Raw genomic sequence first — 13,381 nt, forward strand, 5'->3', positions numbered from 1 at the left:
TTTTGAGATATTTAGATCATAAGAATGAAGAATTTTTTATGCCATGTTAGTGTCTTTTTCTTGATTAACATCTATCTATCATTGCTTCTGCGCTAGACCAAAGTTAAATTAGTCAATGTTAGCATTGATTTCATTTCCACGCATTCGGTATACAGCATGTACAGCTTGGTGATTATGTTAAATCGAGTGCATTTTCTGTGACAGGAATATTAATAAGGAGATGGTCCGATACATCTCTACATAATGTACAATCAAAAATTATCGCCAGTCGGAACACATATCATAAATTGCCCCCGATTTCGGGAGCAAAAGTCGACCAATCAGCGTGTCTGTCTCGAGCCCGATTTGCATACAGTAGTGATAGTGCGAACAGGCCAGACAACGCTAAGACGGAGGATGTTGGGAGCGCGCCATTCCATTGATCGAAGGGAACCGTTGGTATGACTACTAATATCCAGTTAGGGTTCATGTGTCATGAATAATGATGTGTGAAGCAGATCTCAAAGGCCCTACTCGCGCTGTCGCGCTCAGCTGGGCTCGCTTCTCTCGCCCGTTGTACAGCGAGAGGGCTTTGACGAAAGGTTACGTTTAAACAAGATCATGAGAAAAGAAACAGAGGGTGACGATAAACGAAACATTGAGTGAATCTTGTAAAAAAAAATCCTTTACTTTGAGAGTTTTTAATTCTGCGAATAGGGGATCTGAATGCTCTTTAAAACATTCTTTTGTAGAAATTATATGTTGTACCTTTTTGTAGTTGCCCAATGTTGCAATATGAAATGTACAAAACTAAAAACGAGTCATAAAGCATGAATGAAAAGTTTATTGGAACATAAAACTTCAATTTATTATGGGGTGTAGGCCTACTAACATTTCAGGAAATCGTATAAGGGAATATCATGCACATACAGGTCGATTTCAAATTGTCATCGATAAAAAAAAAATCAATACATGAAGTGCCTTCTTTTTGTGCTATAATAGTGTACCATGCACTGTAATATTTGAATAATGCGTATCTTTATTATTTTCCCCCTTATAAAAAGTGAATGTAACGATTCTCTCTCTGATAATCTATCACTCTTAAACATCATTTATACAGTTTCGATGATCTCATATTAGGGAGCTTTTTTATTTCCTTTTAGGAGTGACTGTAAATCTGAAATAGTGCAGCTGTTAGTTTCGCCGGTATTTTTCTTTTTCTTTAAATTCCAATTGTAGTAACATAGATGAGGATGAAATATCAGTGTTGTAGACCAAGAATACAAAGGGCCCAATACAGAGCCTTGATGGACAAAGCATCGCGTATAGAGTGTATTAAGTATATACAAACGAGTTGATTGATTTATAGCACAGCAATTTATTGTTTTCCACTAAATAAAGTAATCCTTAAATATTTTCTAAAGTAATTACCATAATTTGATGTGGTAGAGTACATAATTTACTGTCAAAAAGATAGAGAGTGTGTTAAAGACAAGTCTTTCTATTGCAAAAAAAAAATTAAATCAGAAAAAGAGTCACTTTTATATTTAACATTACAGCAACTTGTGCAATTTTGCATGCGTTTGGAAATATGCCGATTGTGAGTGGAAGGTTACAAAATTAATATACTTTCAATGTACTAGAGGCGTAGTGATACTGCCAACAAATTGTTTTGAAAGAGTTTTAGTAATATGAGTGAGATGCTCTCTCGTGGGGCATGTCGACTCCATTTTGTTCAGTGCAACACTTTCTAAGACTTTGCAGAGTAAAAGTGATATTTGTTACAGCTTGAATAGAGTCATGCACTGTAATGCACATGACTTGTTATGCACCAGGATTTGATCGTGGTTCAGTATATCATTTAGCGTTAAAAATCACACAGCGTGTTACGAACAAGTCTTTCTATTGCACACAAAAGACCAGGAAGTATAGAGATTTAACTATTAATGGAAATTTGAAAAATTTAGAGAGGAGTCATATTTTTGTGTGTGTGCAAGTTTTGTAATTTTACATACGTTTGGAAATATGCCGGTTGTGAGTGAAAGGTAACAAATATGTACGAGAGGCGTTATATATTGCCAGCAATTTGTTTCCAAAGAGTTTTAGTAGTAGGAGTGAAATGCTCTCTCGTAGTGAATATCAAGTACATCTTGCTCCTTGCAAGACTTTCTAACACTATGCAGTGTAACAGTGATATTTGTGACAGCTTGAATGAAGTCATGTAGAGGAGATACAGGAGACGAGCCACTTCTGCTATTTCTGGAAATATTTCCTAATTAATCTTTGCTTATAACAAGTGTTTCTTACTGAATTGAAGTACAACTATAAAGATGTATTGCACCTATATGAAATTTTATTCTAAATCATTACCAACAGGGGGCACATGTGCTGCATCTGTGGACTCTATATGTAACCAAGTTTGAGGGGGTGGCTCAACTCTCCTGCATCTCCCCGAATGTACATGTACATGACTTGTTATAGACTAGAATTTGATTGTGGTTCAGTACAACATTTATCTTAAAAAAAAAAAAAAAAAAAAAATCATACAGTGTGTAATTTTGTGTGCGTTTAGAAATATATTTATTATATTTATAAAGTGACAAACATCATCAGCTGAAAAGCAGAAAGGCATTATCGCGTTCTGAGACTGAAAGGAATGTATTATATTCGTGGATGAGGATTGGGCTTTTCACTTTCTGCGATATTCCAAGATACCACTCATGATATTGTACAGAGTATATAGTATGCTTATAATGAGTACCATTCTAAGAGGAATTCAAAATTCATTTGATGAAAGTCGATTTGGAATGGCTGAGATATTAAAAAAAAGGTGATACAAAGCAATCGTAATAAAAGGTGGGTCCCCCCCCCCTTTATTGCGATCCAACTATTTTGGGTATCTGAGCTATTTCAAAACCAATTTCCATCAAATAAACGTTAAATTCCTCTTGGAATTACGTTCTCTTTGATAAATTATGTTCATTATCTCGCGAATGAAAAAAAAAATGGAAAAGAGAATTAAGACTCAACCAAAACTATGCAATCTCTTTAAACCGTAAATAAAAAGGAAATAGTCAATTTTCATGAAATAAAAAAGCTTATTTTAATCAGAAGTGGGCAGATTTACAAGTATTGTTCCCAATATCGGGTAAAATAGTATCCTTATCTCTTTGATTTTTAACATTTTCCTAGAAATGAAAATGATCTCAAATTAACACCACGATGGAGAGGAAATCAATTTCCATATCGTGAAATCAATAATTCATTACCCCGAATAATTGTCATAACGCCCTTCTGGTTCTCAGCCGACGATAAGTACTAGAGGTGTCGTTACTATACCGCCGACATTTTTTCTTTTTTGAAGAATTTTAGTAATAGGAGTGACGTGCTTTCTGGTGGTGAATGTCTAGTACATCTTGCTCCTTGCAACACTTTCTTAAACTTTGCAGCATAACAGTTAGATTTGTGACAGCATAAATAAAGTCATGTACTACACATGCAAATGACTTGTTATGCACCAGGAATTGATCATGGTTCAGTGTATCATTTAGCATGAAAAAATACAGTGTGTTATAAGAAGTGTTTCTATTGCTCTCATTGTTGGAAATTAAGGATAATTAGATAGGAGTCATCTTTTTTGTGTCTGAAAATTGGAGCAACTTTAGCAATTTTGCATGCGCTTTGCAATATGCTGGTTGTAAGTGAAAGTTTCTAAATATGTGCTAGAAGTGTCTTTATATTGCCAGCAATTGGTTTAAAAGAGTTTTACTGATAGGAGTGAAACACACTCTCGTAGTGAATGTCAAGTAGATATTGCTCCTTGCAACACTTTGCAGTGTAACAGTGATATTTGTGACAGCTCGAATAAAGTCATATAGGGGAGATGCAGGAGACGAGCCACTTTCGCTATTTTTGGAAATATTTCCTAATTAATCCTTCTTTAACAAGTGCTTGGTACCAAATTGAACTAAAGCTATAAAGTTGTTTTATACCTATGAAATTTTATTTTAAATCATTGCCGAATTAAAAAATCTTTAAAAAAATATCAAGTGGCTCAAGACAACGTCCCGCAATGTAACGTGAGTTGAGCCAGGCAGCTTTGGAAGACTATGCCAATAACTCTTTGTTGGAGAGTTGAGCCATGATGTAAATAGATAAAGATGAAACCTGAATTAATAAATGGGCTTATAAGTAGTCAGAAATAAGTCTGAACTTACAAAAGTATGATTTTTCCCTCTTACATTCAAGCATAGGAACATCTGGACATTTCAGAAGTTCAAACACTCACTATATGCATTCCTCGATAAGAATCACTCAAAGTGAAGTTTTGCTATATGATATTTTGGAATGGGACTTCATCATATTTACTCATCGCCTTCCTATGTCTAAGATAGGATATTCTCTTGCATAATGAAGCAAAGTAAAACAAGCTACTCATCGGAACTGCAAGCCGATTCTTAGAAAGTGACAAAGCACCATTATTTTAGACGCATACGAAAGAAATGTTAAAGTATGTCATATTTTTGTGATTTAACAAACACATATTATTTCCCTTTTCAGAGTGCTTGTGCTTTGCATCAACCTCTGTCTAACTGATATGACACGTGAATAAAGACTACGGGCAAGTAATGTAAGAAAATAACAAAAAATCATAAACATTGTGAGAGCAAAATCTCTTTCTGGCTAGCAAAGTACAACAATTTTCTGGTGCCAATGGAGCAGAAAAGTAGTCATTCATTTATGTCCAATAATGTGTGTACACTTTTTACATCCATACGTAAAATCAAAGATCATTAAAGGTAAATACACAATGATTCATGCTATCAGGGATTTGCTGATATTACCTTTGGAGACCTCATTTACAACCTCTTGAGGGACATTTCCACAATCGAAACAAATGTTAAAATCATATTGCAACTTAAACCCCCATGTGTTTGTGGATGGAAATTGTGGTACAACTCTCCTCTGACTGCACTGCTGAACTCTCCTCAAAGTGGTCATTTTTAACTTTCCTTGCAGGTATCAAAATCAGCAAATAATCCATCAAATTCATCAGCGTCTGTCACGAGTGGAGTGACAGACGCTCTCCTCCACTGAGGTCAATTTGCATGGAATTTGTAAATAAGCACTTAAGTATGTAAATTGATGCAAACTTTTTAACATGTCAATGGAAGACATTCCAGACCGCTCTCGGTAGAGCCACGGTAGTGCTATGTGTGGCAAGGAGCGGCAGTATGACATCAGGCCTTGAAGGGGACATCACGCTGTGGTGCTGTCTCCGTGACACATGGTATGAGAATGGCCACTCGGTAACGGTGACAGGGGCCGCCACCCCAGTCAGTATAAACTAGAGATACCCACAGATAGTGGTAAGTGCATTAATTTTGAAATGTTTATGTATTCAATTGGCATAATTCGTTTGTGTAATGGATATCCGAATTGAGAGTGAATTGTGATAAATGTTCCAGTTAACATGTGATATAGAATATAGAATGGTTGTTATTTATGGTTGCATGAGCTGAGATACATTTGTATATTTATAATGAGGTAATTTGAACGTTGATTAGGATAATATGAATGTGCTCAAGTGCTCTGGCTGTAAGTGATCTGAATATTTTAATATTTGAAGGGTTTCCGGGTTTCCCGAAGGGTCAAGGGCCCACTGACACTGCAAGAGGCAGGTGCATAAGGGCGTAGACTGTCGACCAGCTCCGAGGCAGTAAGGGAGCATAGACTGTCGACCGGACTTCATTCCTGGATGCTGAGGAGACACCGCTACGACGTCCGTCGGGAGAGCGACCACGCGAACGGCAATCGCGAAGAGTTGCTACGACAGACCACGCGACAGTCCATCCCAGCACCAGCGTAACGGGGCCCCGTCGTCGACCGACATCGTCATCGACCTGCATTGTCATCGTCATAAGCCATCGTCACGCAACGTACACCCGTGACAGCCATTCGAGGTGAAATAAGTCCAATCTAAGTTAAACATAATAAAGTCCTAAGAGCCAGAAAGCCACTGAGCAGGAATAATTTATGTTCGTTTTTTTTCTCTTTTTATAATTTGCTGTAAAACGCAAGACTCACAGTTATAGACAATTAAAATATTTGAGTTAACTGAATGCACATTGTTTCCTCCGTTTCATCTTGTATGAGTTACAGCCTGCCAACAGTTCTCAGAGGTTATGAAAATTTCTTTGTTCCGTTTATTTCCATATATAAGGATGGAAATCGGGCAAATTCTGTGACAATTGGGGGCACGTCCGGGAGAGAACTTGGCAGGGTTTATTCATACAAGAATTTGAGACGTGATTTGTGTAACCTCATGATGTGTGTATAAGATATCACAATGGAGTTAGAGAAGTACGTACAGTTAGGTAAAGATTGTGGACTGCAAGGTGCAGAACTAGTGGAGTTTGCCCGCACTGAAAGAGACAAGTATCTCGAAGAAAAGAGACGAGATGAAAAGTTAGAAAGAGATGAAAGACAGGTACAGAGGGAAGAAATAACCAAGCAAAAGAGGATTGAGTTAGAAATAGCTCAATATAAGAGTGTCAATGTGAAGGCAACAAATAGTGTAAGGAGTAGCTTACCAAGCTTGCCGGCGTTTCGCGCTGACTCTGACGATTTGGACGCTTATCTGTTGCGTTTTGAGAGATATGCAAAACAAAGTCAGTGGCCAGAGGAATGCTGGGCTCCTGCATTGGGGAACCTTTTGACCGGGCGCGCTTTGGAAGTTTATTCTCTCTTACCGGCAAATGAAGCCGATGACTATGAGAGTCTGAAAGATACACTCTTGCGGCAGTTTGCGCTAACTGAAGAAGGCTTTCGCAAACGTTTTCGAGAGGCGCGGCAGAAAATGGGCGAATCATTTGGGCAATTTGCAACGCGCATAACTGGATATGCTACTAGATGGGTAGAGATGTCGGGTACAGGTAAGTCCTATGAAGGGCTACTAGAACTAGCCGTGCGTGAACAGTTGCTCGAATGTTGTGATCGTGGATTATCCGTATTCATTCGTGAGAGAAACCCACGATCGGTGAAGGAGATGGCAGATATCGCAGATCGGTATCGGGACGCACACGGGCATGGCGGCTCCGGTAAACGCGCACGCGACGATAATAAGTCTCGTAACCAGGGCAACGAAGCAAGCCAAGCAAAGAAAGGGGGCACTACGTCACGTGACAACCAGGGTTGCTTTGTCTGTGGTAAGCAAGGACATTTTGCTTCTAAGTGTCCAGACCGTAAAACTGACCAGTCGAAAGTAACTAACAAGCAGTATGTGCCAAAGTCAAAACAGACGGGGGCAACATGTGTGGTAGGAGTATGCCCTACTCATGATGCTCACGAGAGAGGGAATGTTAGTGGCACACCTTCTGTTAAACTGATGTGTGGTCACGAGTTACCCCTTCTTAGCGGTGGGTGTAACGTAGGCACAGACATGCCGACATGTGAAGGTATGTTGAATGGCAAAAGAGTTAAGGTGCTGAGAGACACTGGTTGCAACACCGTAGTGGTGAAACGTCAACTGATAGAGGAATCACAGCTGACTGGTGAGATTCAAACTTGTGTGCTCATAGATGGTACTGTGAGAAAAGTGCCACTAGCAAAAGTTGGAATAGATTCACCATACTTTGTTGGAACAACACATGCTTTATGTATGACGAATCCTATCTACGATCTAATCATAGGTAATGTTAGTGGTGCTAGGCAGCCTGGTGACGAGGACATCGGATGGAGCGGAGAGGATAGGGAGAAGCCGTCAGCTGAGGAGATGACGACCTCCGGTTCAGAGGCAGAGTCCGCGGAAGCAGAGTCTTCGAAAGGGACAACGCAGAACGGCATCACAACGACCTCCGACAGTCGTGATCGTCCCCACACTGACGAGAGTGTGAAGCAGTCACCGACACCCCTACCCACAACCAACGAAAGTGCAGCAGTAGAGACAAGAGGCATGAGGAAATCGAAGGAACGGCCGTGGAAGAGACTAGGATCAGCAGACCAGCCGACGATCACTGCAACCAGGGAGGAGATGATCAGAGAGCAGGCACGAGATGCCACGCTGGAGAAACTTCGAAAGTTGGCGGAGAAAGGTGAGGCTAAGGCTGTAGGGAAAGGAAGTGAGGTCAGATATTTTTGTCGTGACAATCTTCTCTTCCGTGAATACAGGTCTCCCTACGTCGAGAGAGGAAAGACATTCACGCAGCTAGTGGTGCCCCAGCCGTATCGCAGTGAAGTGCTCCGACTAGCTCACGACTCCCCTCTAGCAGGTCACCTACAGACGAAGAAGACGGCTGACCGGATTCTTGCCCACTTCTATTGGCCAGGGATTCAAGCCGATGTCAAGCGTTACTGTGCATCATGCGATTCATGTCAACGCACCACGTCAAAGGGTAAGATAGGGAAAGTACCCCTGACCATCCCCCCTTTGATTGATACATGTTTCCGTAGAGTGGCGGTCGATTTGATCGGACCACTTGAACCGATCACTGAAAGAGGGAATCGATATATCCTGACGATAATCGATCTTGCAACTAGATACCCAGAGGCGGTAGCGCTACCACGAATCGAAGCAGAACGGGTAGCAGAGGCGTTAGTCGAAGTATTCTCGAGGTTAGGTATTCCTAATGAGATACTCTCTGATAACGGCACTCAATTCGTTTCAGGTGTGATGAAAGAAGCAGCTCAACTTCTGGGAGTGAAGCAATTTCACACCACACCATACCACCCGATGGCGAACGGCGCCTGCGAGAGATTCAACGGCACGTTGAAACAGATGCTGAGGAGGATGTGCCAGGAGCGACCTAGCGACTGGGACCGCTTCCTGCCAGCTCTACTCTTCGCATATCGAGAGGTGCCTCACGAAAGCCTTGGCTTTTCTCCTTTCGAACTCATGTACGGCCGAGTGGTGAGAGGACCCATGACAGTACTGAAAGAGCTGTGGACTAAGGAAATCCCTGAGGAGGAAACGAAGACTACGTACCAGTACGTCATCGATCTCCAAAACCGACTCGAACAGACGTGTGAACTCGCCAAAGAGGAGCTGTCCAAAGCATCAAGGAAGTACAAGAAACACTTCGACGTGAAGACGAAGGAGAGACGCTTCGAGTGCGGCGACAAAGTGCTACTCCTGTTACCGACGACGCGGAATAAGCTGCAAATGCAATGGCGAGGTCCATTCGAAATCGTGCAGCGAATTGCCAGAGACGATTACCGATTGCTAGTGAATGGTAAGGAAAGGACCTACCACGCCAATCTCCTGAAACGGTACATTGGGAGAGAAGACGAGAAAGTCAACGATGTCGAGAGCGAAAACCAGGGACAACTGGAGGCGAACTACGTCAGTGTCGTGGACGACCAGGTAGATGATGACGGATCGGTGCCCCTCTCATTTCCCTCCATCGAAGCGTCGGAAAGCGTGCATGACGTGAAGTGCAGTGACGAGCTAGACGAGGAGAAAATGAAGGAGGTAAAATCCCTCTTGCTGGAGTTCTCGGATGTCATGACCGATGTCCCAGGACGGACCGACATCATCGAGCACGCCATCGAACTGAAAACGAACGAGCCGATACGTTCTCGCCCATACCCAGTCCCCCGGTCACTGAAGGAGACCATCAGAGAGGAGGTCAACACCATGTTGAGGATGGGAGTGATCGAAAGGTCGACATCGCCATACGCATCCCCCGTGGTCCTTGTAAAGAAAAAGGACGGGAAGAATCGCTTCTGCGTCGACTATAGGAAGTTGAACGCCAAGACAGTTGTCGACAACGAACCAATCCCAAACATCGAAGAACTGATGGCAGAGATAGGAAATGCAAAGTTCTTCACCAAGATCGATTTGGCCAAAGGCTATTGGCAGATACCCGTGGTCGAAGAAGACCGGAAGAAGACCGCGTTTGTCACGCCAGACGGCCAGTACGAGTTCAAGGTACTACCATTCGGGCTAGTAAATGCCCCAGCAGTGTTCACTCGGATGATGAGAGCTCTGCTGGAAGGCCTGCCCCATGTCGTCCATTACATCGACGACATTCTGATCTACAGTTCCTCATGGGAGGAGCACCTGAATGACATCCGACAAGTCTGCCTCCGACTGCGACAGGCTCACCTTACAGCGAGACCGACAAAGTGTCATGTCGCGTGTAAGTCCGTGGAGTTCCTAGGACACATCGTAGGACAAGGAAAGATGAAACCTACCCCAGAACAGATCCAGAAGGTGATGGCGACAACGCGACCGACAACCAAGAAGGAGGTGAGAGCATTCTTGGGGCTCGTGGGATATTATCGGAAGTTTATTCCAAACATGTCCACGATCGCTGCTCCCCTCACAGACGCGACGAAGAAGAATGAGCCTGACAAGATAAGATGGGACGAATCCCATGAGCAAGCATTTTGCACACTACGAGACAGACTAGTCGACTTCCCAATTCTAAGACTACCCGATGACGACAAGGAGTTCGTTCTACGGACCGATGCATCCGATGTGGGACTCGGCGCTGTGCTGATGCAGGAAAGCGAGGGGAAATACTTCCCCATCAGCTACGCTTCTCGAAAACTGCTGCAGCGCGAGCGCGTATACCCAATCGTAGAGCGCGAGTGTCTAGCTCTTGCGTGGGCGGTCAAAAAGTTCTCTTACTTTTTGTATGGCCGAGCATTCCAGCTGCAAACTGACCACTACCCGCTTGCTCATCTAACACACGCGCGAATGCAAAATCCAAGAGTCATGCGCTGGGCGCTAGCACTGCAGGCATATCAGTATCGTGTACAGGTAATCAAGGGCTCAGAGAATGTTGGGGCTGATTACCTCAGCAGATGCCCTACTGAGTAGAAGTAGAGGAGTAAACAGCCCATGTTATCTCTATTATATGTGGGTTAATCAGAATGTAATTTTGCAATGAATTTATCGTTATATACATTGTATGCTAGGAGGTATATTGGAAAGCTACAGCATTACACAAATTATATATGCTGAGTATGAGGTAAGATACGCAGTTGACTCATACATCTCTGAAATTATTTGACTGCTCTGAATCAGACACCCCGGTAAATACCGTGCATAAGAAGGTTTTGCACATTACATTTATTTTGTAGCAACAGCTAATGCGCACAATATGCGATTAGCACAGGTATCTTAATATTCTCCAATGTTATACTGGCCAACAAGAAGAGTCTGTTTAAATTGTGCCGAAAGTGTCAATTTTGTATTGTGCGGTGCAAAAAAAGGTAATTTTATTATTGAACTGTGGCTGGTATAATAATGCAAAAGAGTGTTAAAAGAGATAATATGATGACGTTTATATGTTATCCAATTGACTGAGTAAATCAGATTGTATAGTATATTGTGGAGTTTGTTGGTTCGATAGAATGCACATATAAACTGTCTCCATGGACAGCAGCCGACATTTGGAACAGTAGTCTGTCATGTATCACGACAAGTGAAGTTATGAAGCAGTGAATTGTTATAAGGGGTATAATGCTTTTGATTTAGAAGAGTAATGGTGAGAAAGTACTTACCTGCTACAGACATTTGATTTTTATTAGAGAAATGGCTATTGTTTCAGAGCGACTGTCATCTTAAATGGGGGGTTATTTGTCACGAGTGGAGTGACAGACGCTCTCCTCCACTGAGGTCAATTTGCATGGAATTTGTAAATAAGCACTTAAGTATGTAAATTGATGCAAACTTTTTAACATGTCAATGGAAGACATTCCAGACCGCTCTCGGTAGAGCCACGGTAGTGCTATGTGTGGCAAGGAGCGGCAGTATGACATCAGGCCTTGAAGGGGACATCACGCTGTGGTGCTGTCTCCGTGACACATGGTATGAGAATGGCCACTCGGTAACGGTGACAGGGGCCGCCACCCCAGTCAGTATAAACTAGAGATACCCACAGATAGTGGTAAGTGCATTAATTTTGAAATGTTTATGTATTCAATTGGCATAATTCGTTTGTGTAATGGATATCCGAATTGAGAGTGAATTGTGATAAATGTTCCAGTTAACATGTGATATAGAATATAGAATGGTTGTTATTTATGGTTGCATGAGCTGAGATACATTTGTATATTTATAATGAGGTAATTTGAACGTTGATTAGGATAATATGAATGTGCTCAAGTGCTCTGGCTGTAAGTGATCTGAATATTTTAATATTTGAAGGGTTTCCGGGTTTCCCGAAGGGTCAAGGGCCCACTGACACTGCAAGAGGCAGGTGCATAAGGGCGTAGACTGTCGACCAGCTCCGAGGCAGTAAGGGAGCATAGACTGTCGACCGGACTTCATTCCTGGATGCTGAGGAGACACCGCTACGACGTCCGTCGGGAGAGCGACCACGCGAACGGCAATCGCGAAGAGTTGCTACGACAGACCACGCGACAGTCCATCCCAGCACCAGCGTAACGGGGCCCCGTCGTCGACCGACATCGTCATCGACCTGCATTGTCATCGTCATAAGCCATCGTCACGCAACGTACACCCGTGACAGCCATTCGAGGTGAAATAAGTCCAATCTAAGTTAAACATAATAAAGTCCTAAGAGCCAGAAAGCCACTGAGCAGGAATAATTTATGTTCGTTTTTTTTCTCTTTTTATAATTTGCTGTAAAACGCAAGACTCACAGTTATAGACAATTAAAATATTTGAGTTAACTGAATGCACATTGTTTCCTCCGTTTCATCTTGTATGAGTTACAGCCTGCCAACAGTTCTCAGAGGTTATGAAAATTTCTTTGTTCCGTTTATTTCCATATATAAGGATGGAAATCGGGCAAATTCTGTGACAAAAGACTACCGGAAAATGGGAACAATATTACACATAATCACTGACTAACCAATTGCTGTTATGTGAGTATTAAAATAGAAAATTTAATACCTGAAACTCAGGAATTCATTTTTCTGCGGTCTTTTGATTTTGATTTTGATTTTGATTTTTTTTTTTTTTTTTTGGGGGGGGGTTGACCTGTGTCTTTGTTGTGCTGTACCACCTCTGCTTGCTCGGGCTGAAGTGACAGCGATGTTAATAAGCACTACCAACAGAGGGCACACGTGCTGCATCTGTGAAATGTAACCAAGTTTGATGAGGTGGCTCAACTCTCATGTATCTCTCCGACGTGTTGTAGACCAGAATTTGATCGTGATTCAGTACATCATTTAACAAAAAAAAAAAGACACAAAAGTATCGTACAGTGTGTAATTTTGCATGCGTTTTGAAATATGCCGGTTGTGAGTAAAAAGTTACATATATCGTCAGCTGAGAAGTAGAAGGGCATTATCAGGTTCTAAGATTTAAAGGGATGATAATGGTATTGGTGGATATGAGGATTTTGAGCTTTTAACTTTCTGCGAGATACCAAGATGTCACTCATAATATAGTACAAAGCAAAGTGTGGGCACCATTCTAAGAAGA

At 42.0% G+C, this 13,381-nt stretch overlaps 1 protein-coding gene across 1 annotated transcript; it reads left to right on the top strand.

Moving 5' to 3' along the window:
- Window positions 1–6,328: 6,328 nt before the first annotated feature.
- LOC139712110 (uncharacterized) lies at window positions 6,329–10,804 on the top strand. The gene has a single exon (XM_071623946.1). The coding sequence runs from the start codon at window positions 6,329–6,331 to the stop codon at window positions 10,802–10,804; it is 4,476 nt and encodes a 1,491-aa protein (XP_071480047.1).
- Window positions 10,805–13,381: the final 2,577 nt, after the last annotated feature.

Source organism: Diadema antillarum, unplaced genomic scaffold (genome assembly GCF_040938485.1).
Source record: "Diadema antillarum isolate AM-2024a unplaced genomic scaffold, OU_Dant_1.0 seq00001760_RagTag, whole genome shotgun sequence".
NCBI lineage: Eukaryota > Metazoa > Echinodermata > Echinoidea > Diadematoida > Diadematidae > Diadema > Diadema antillarum.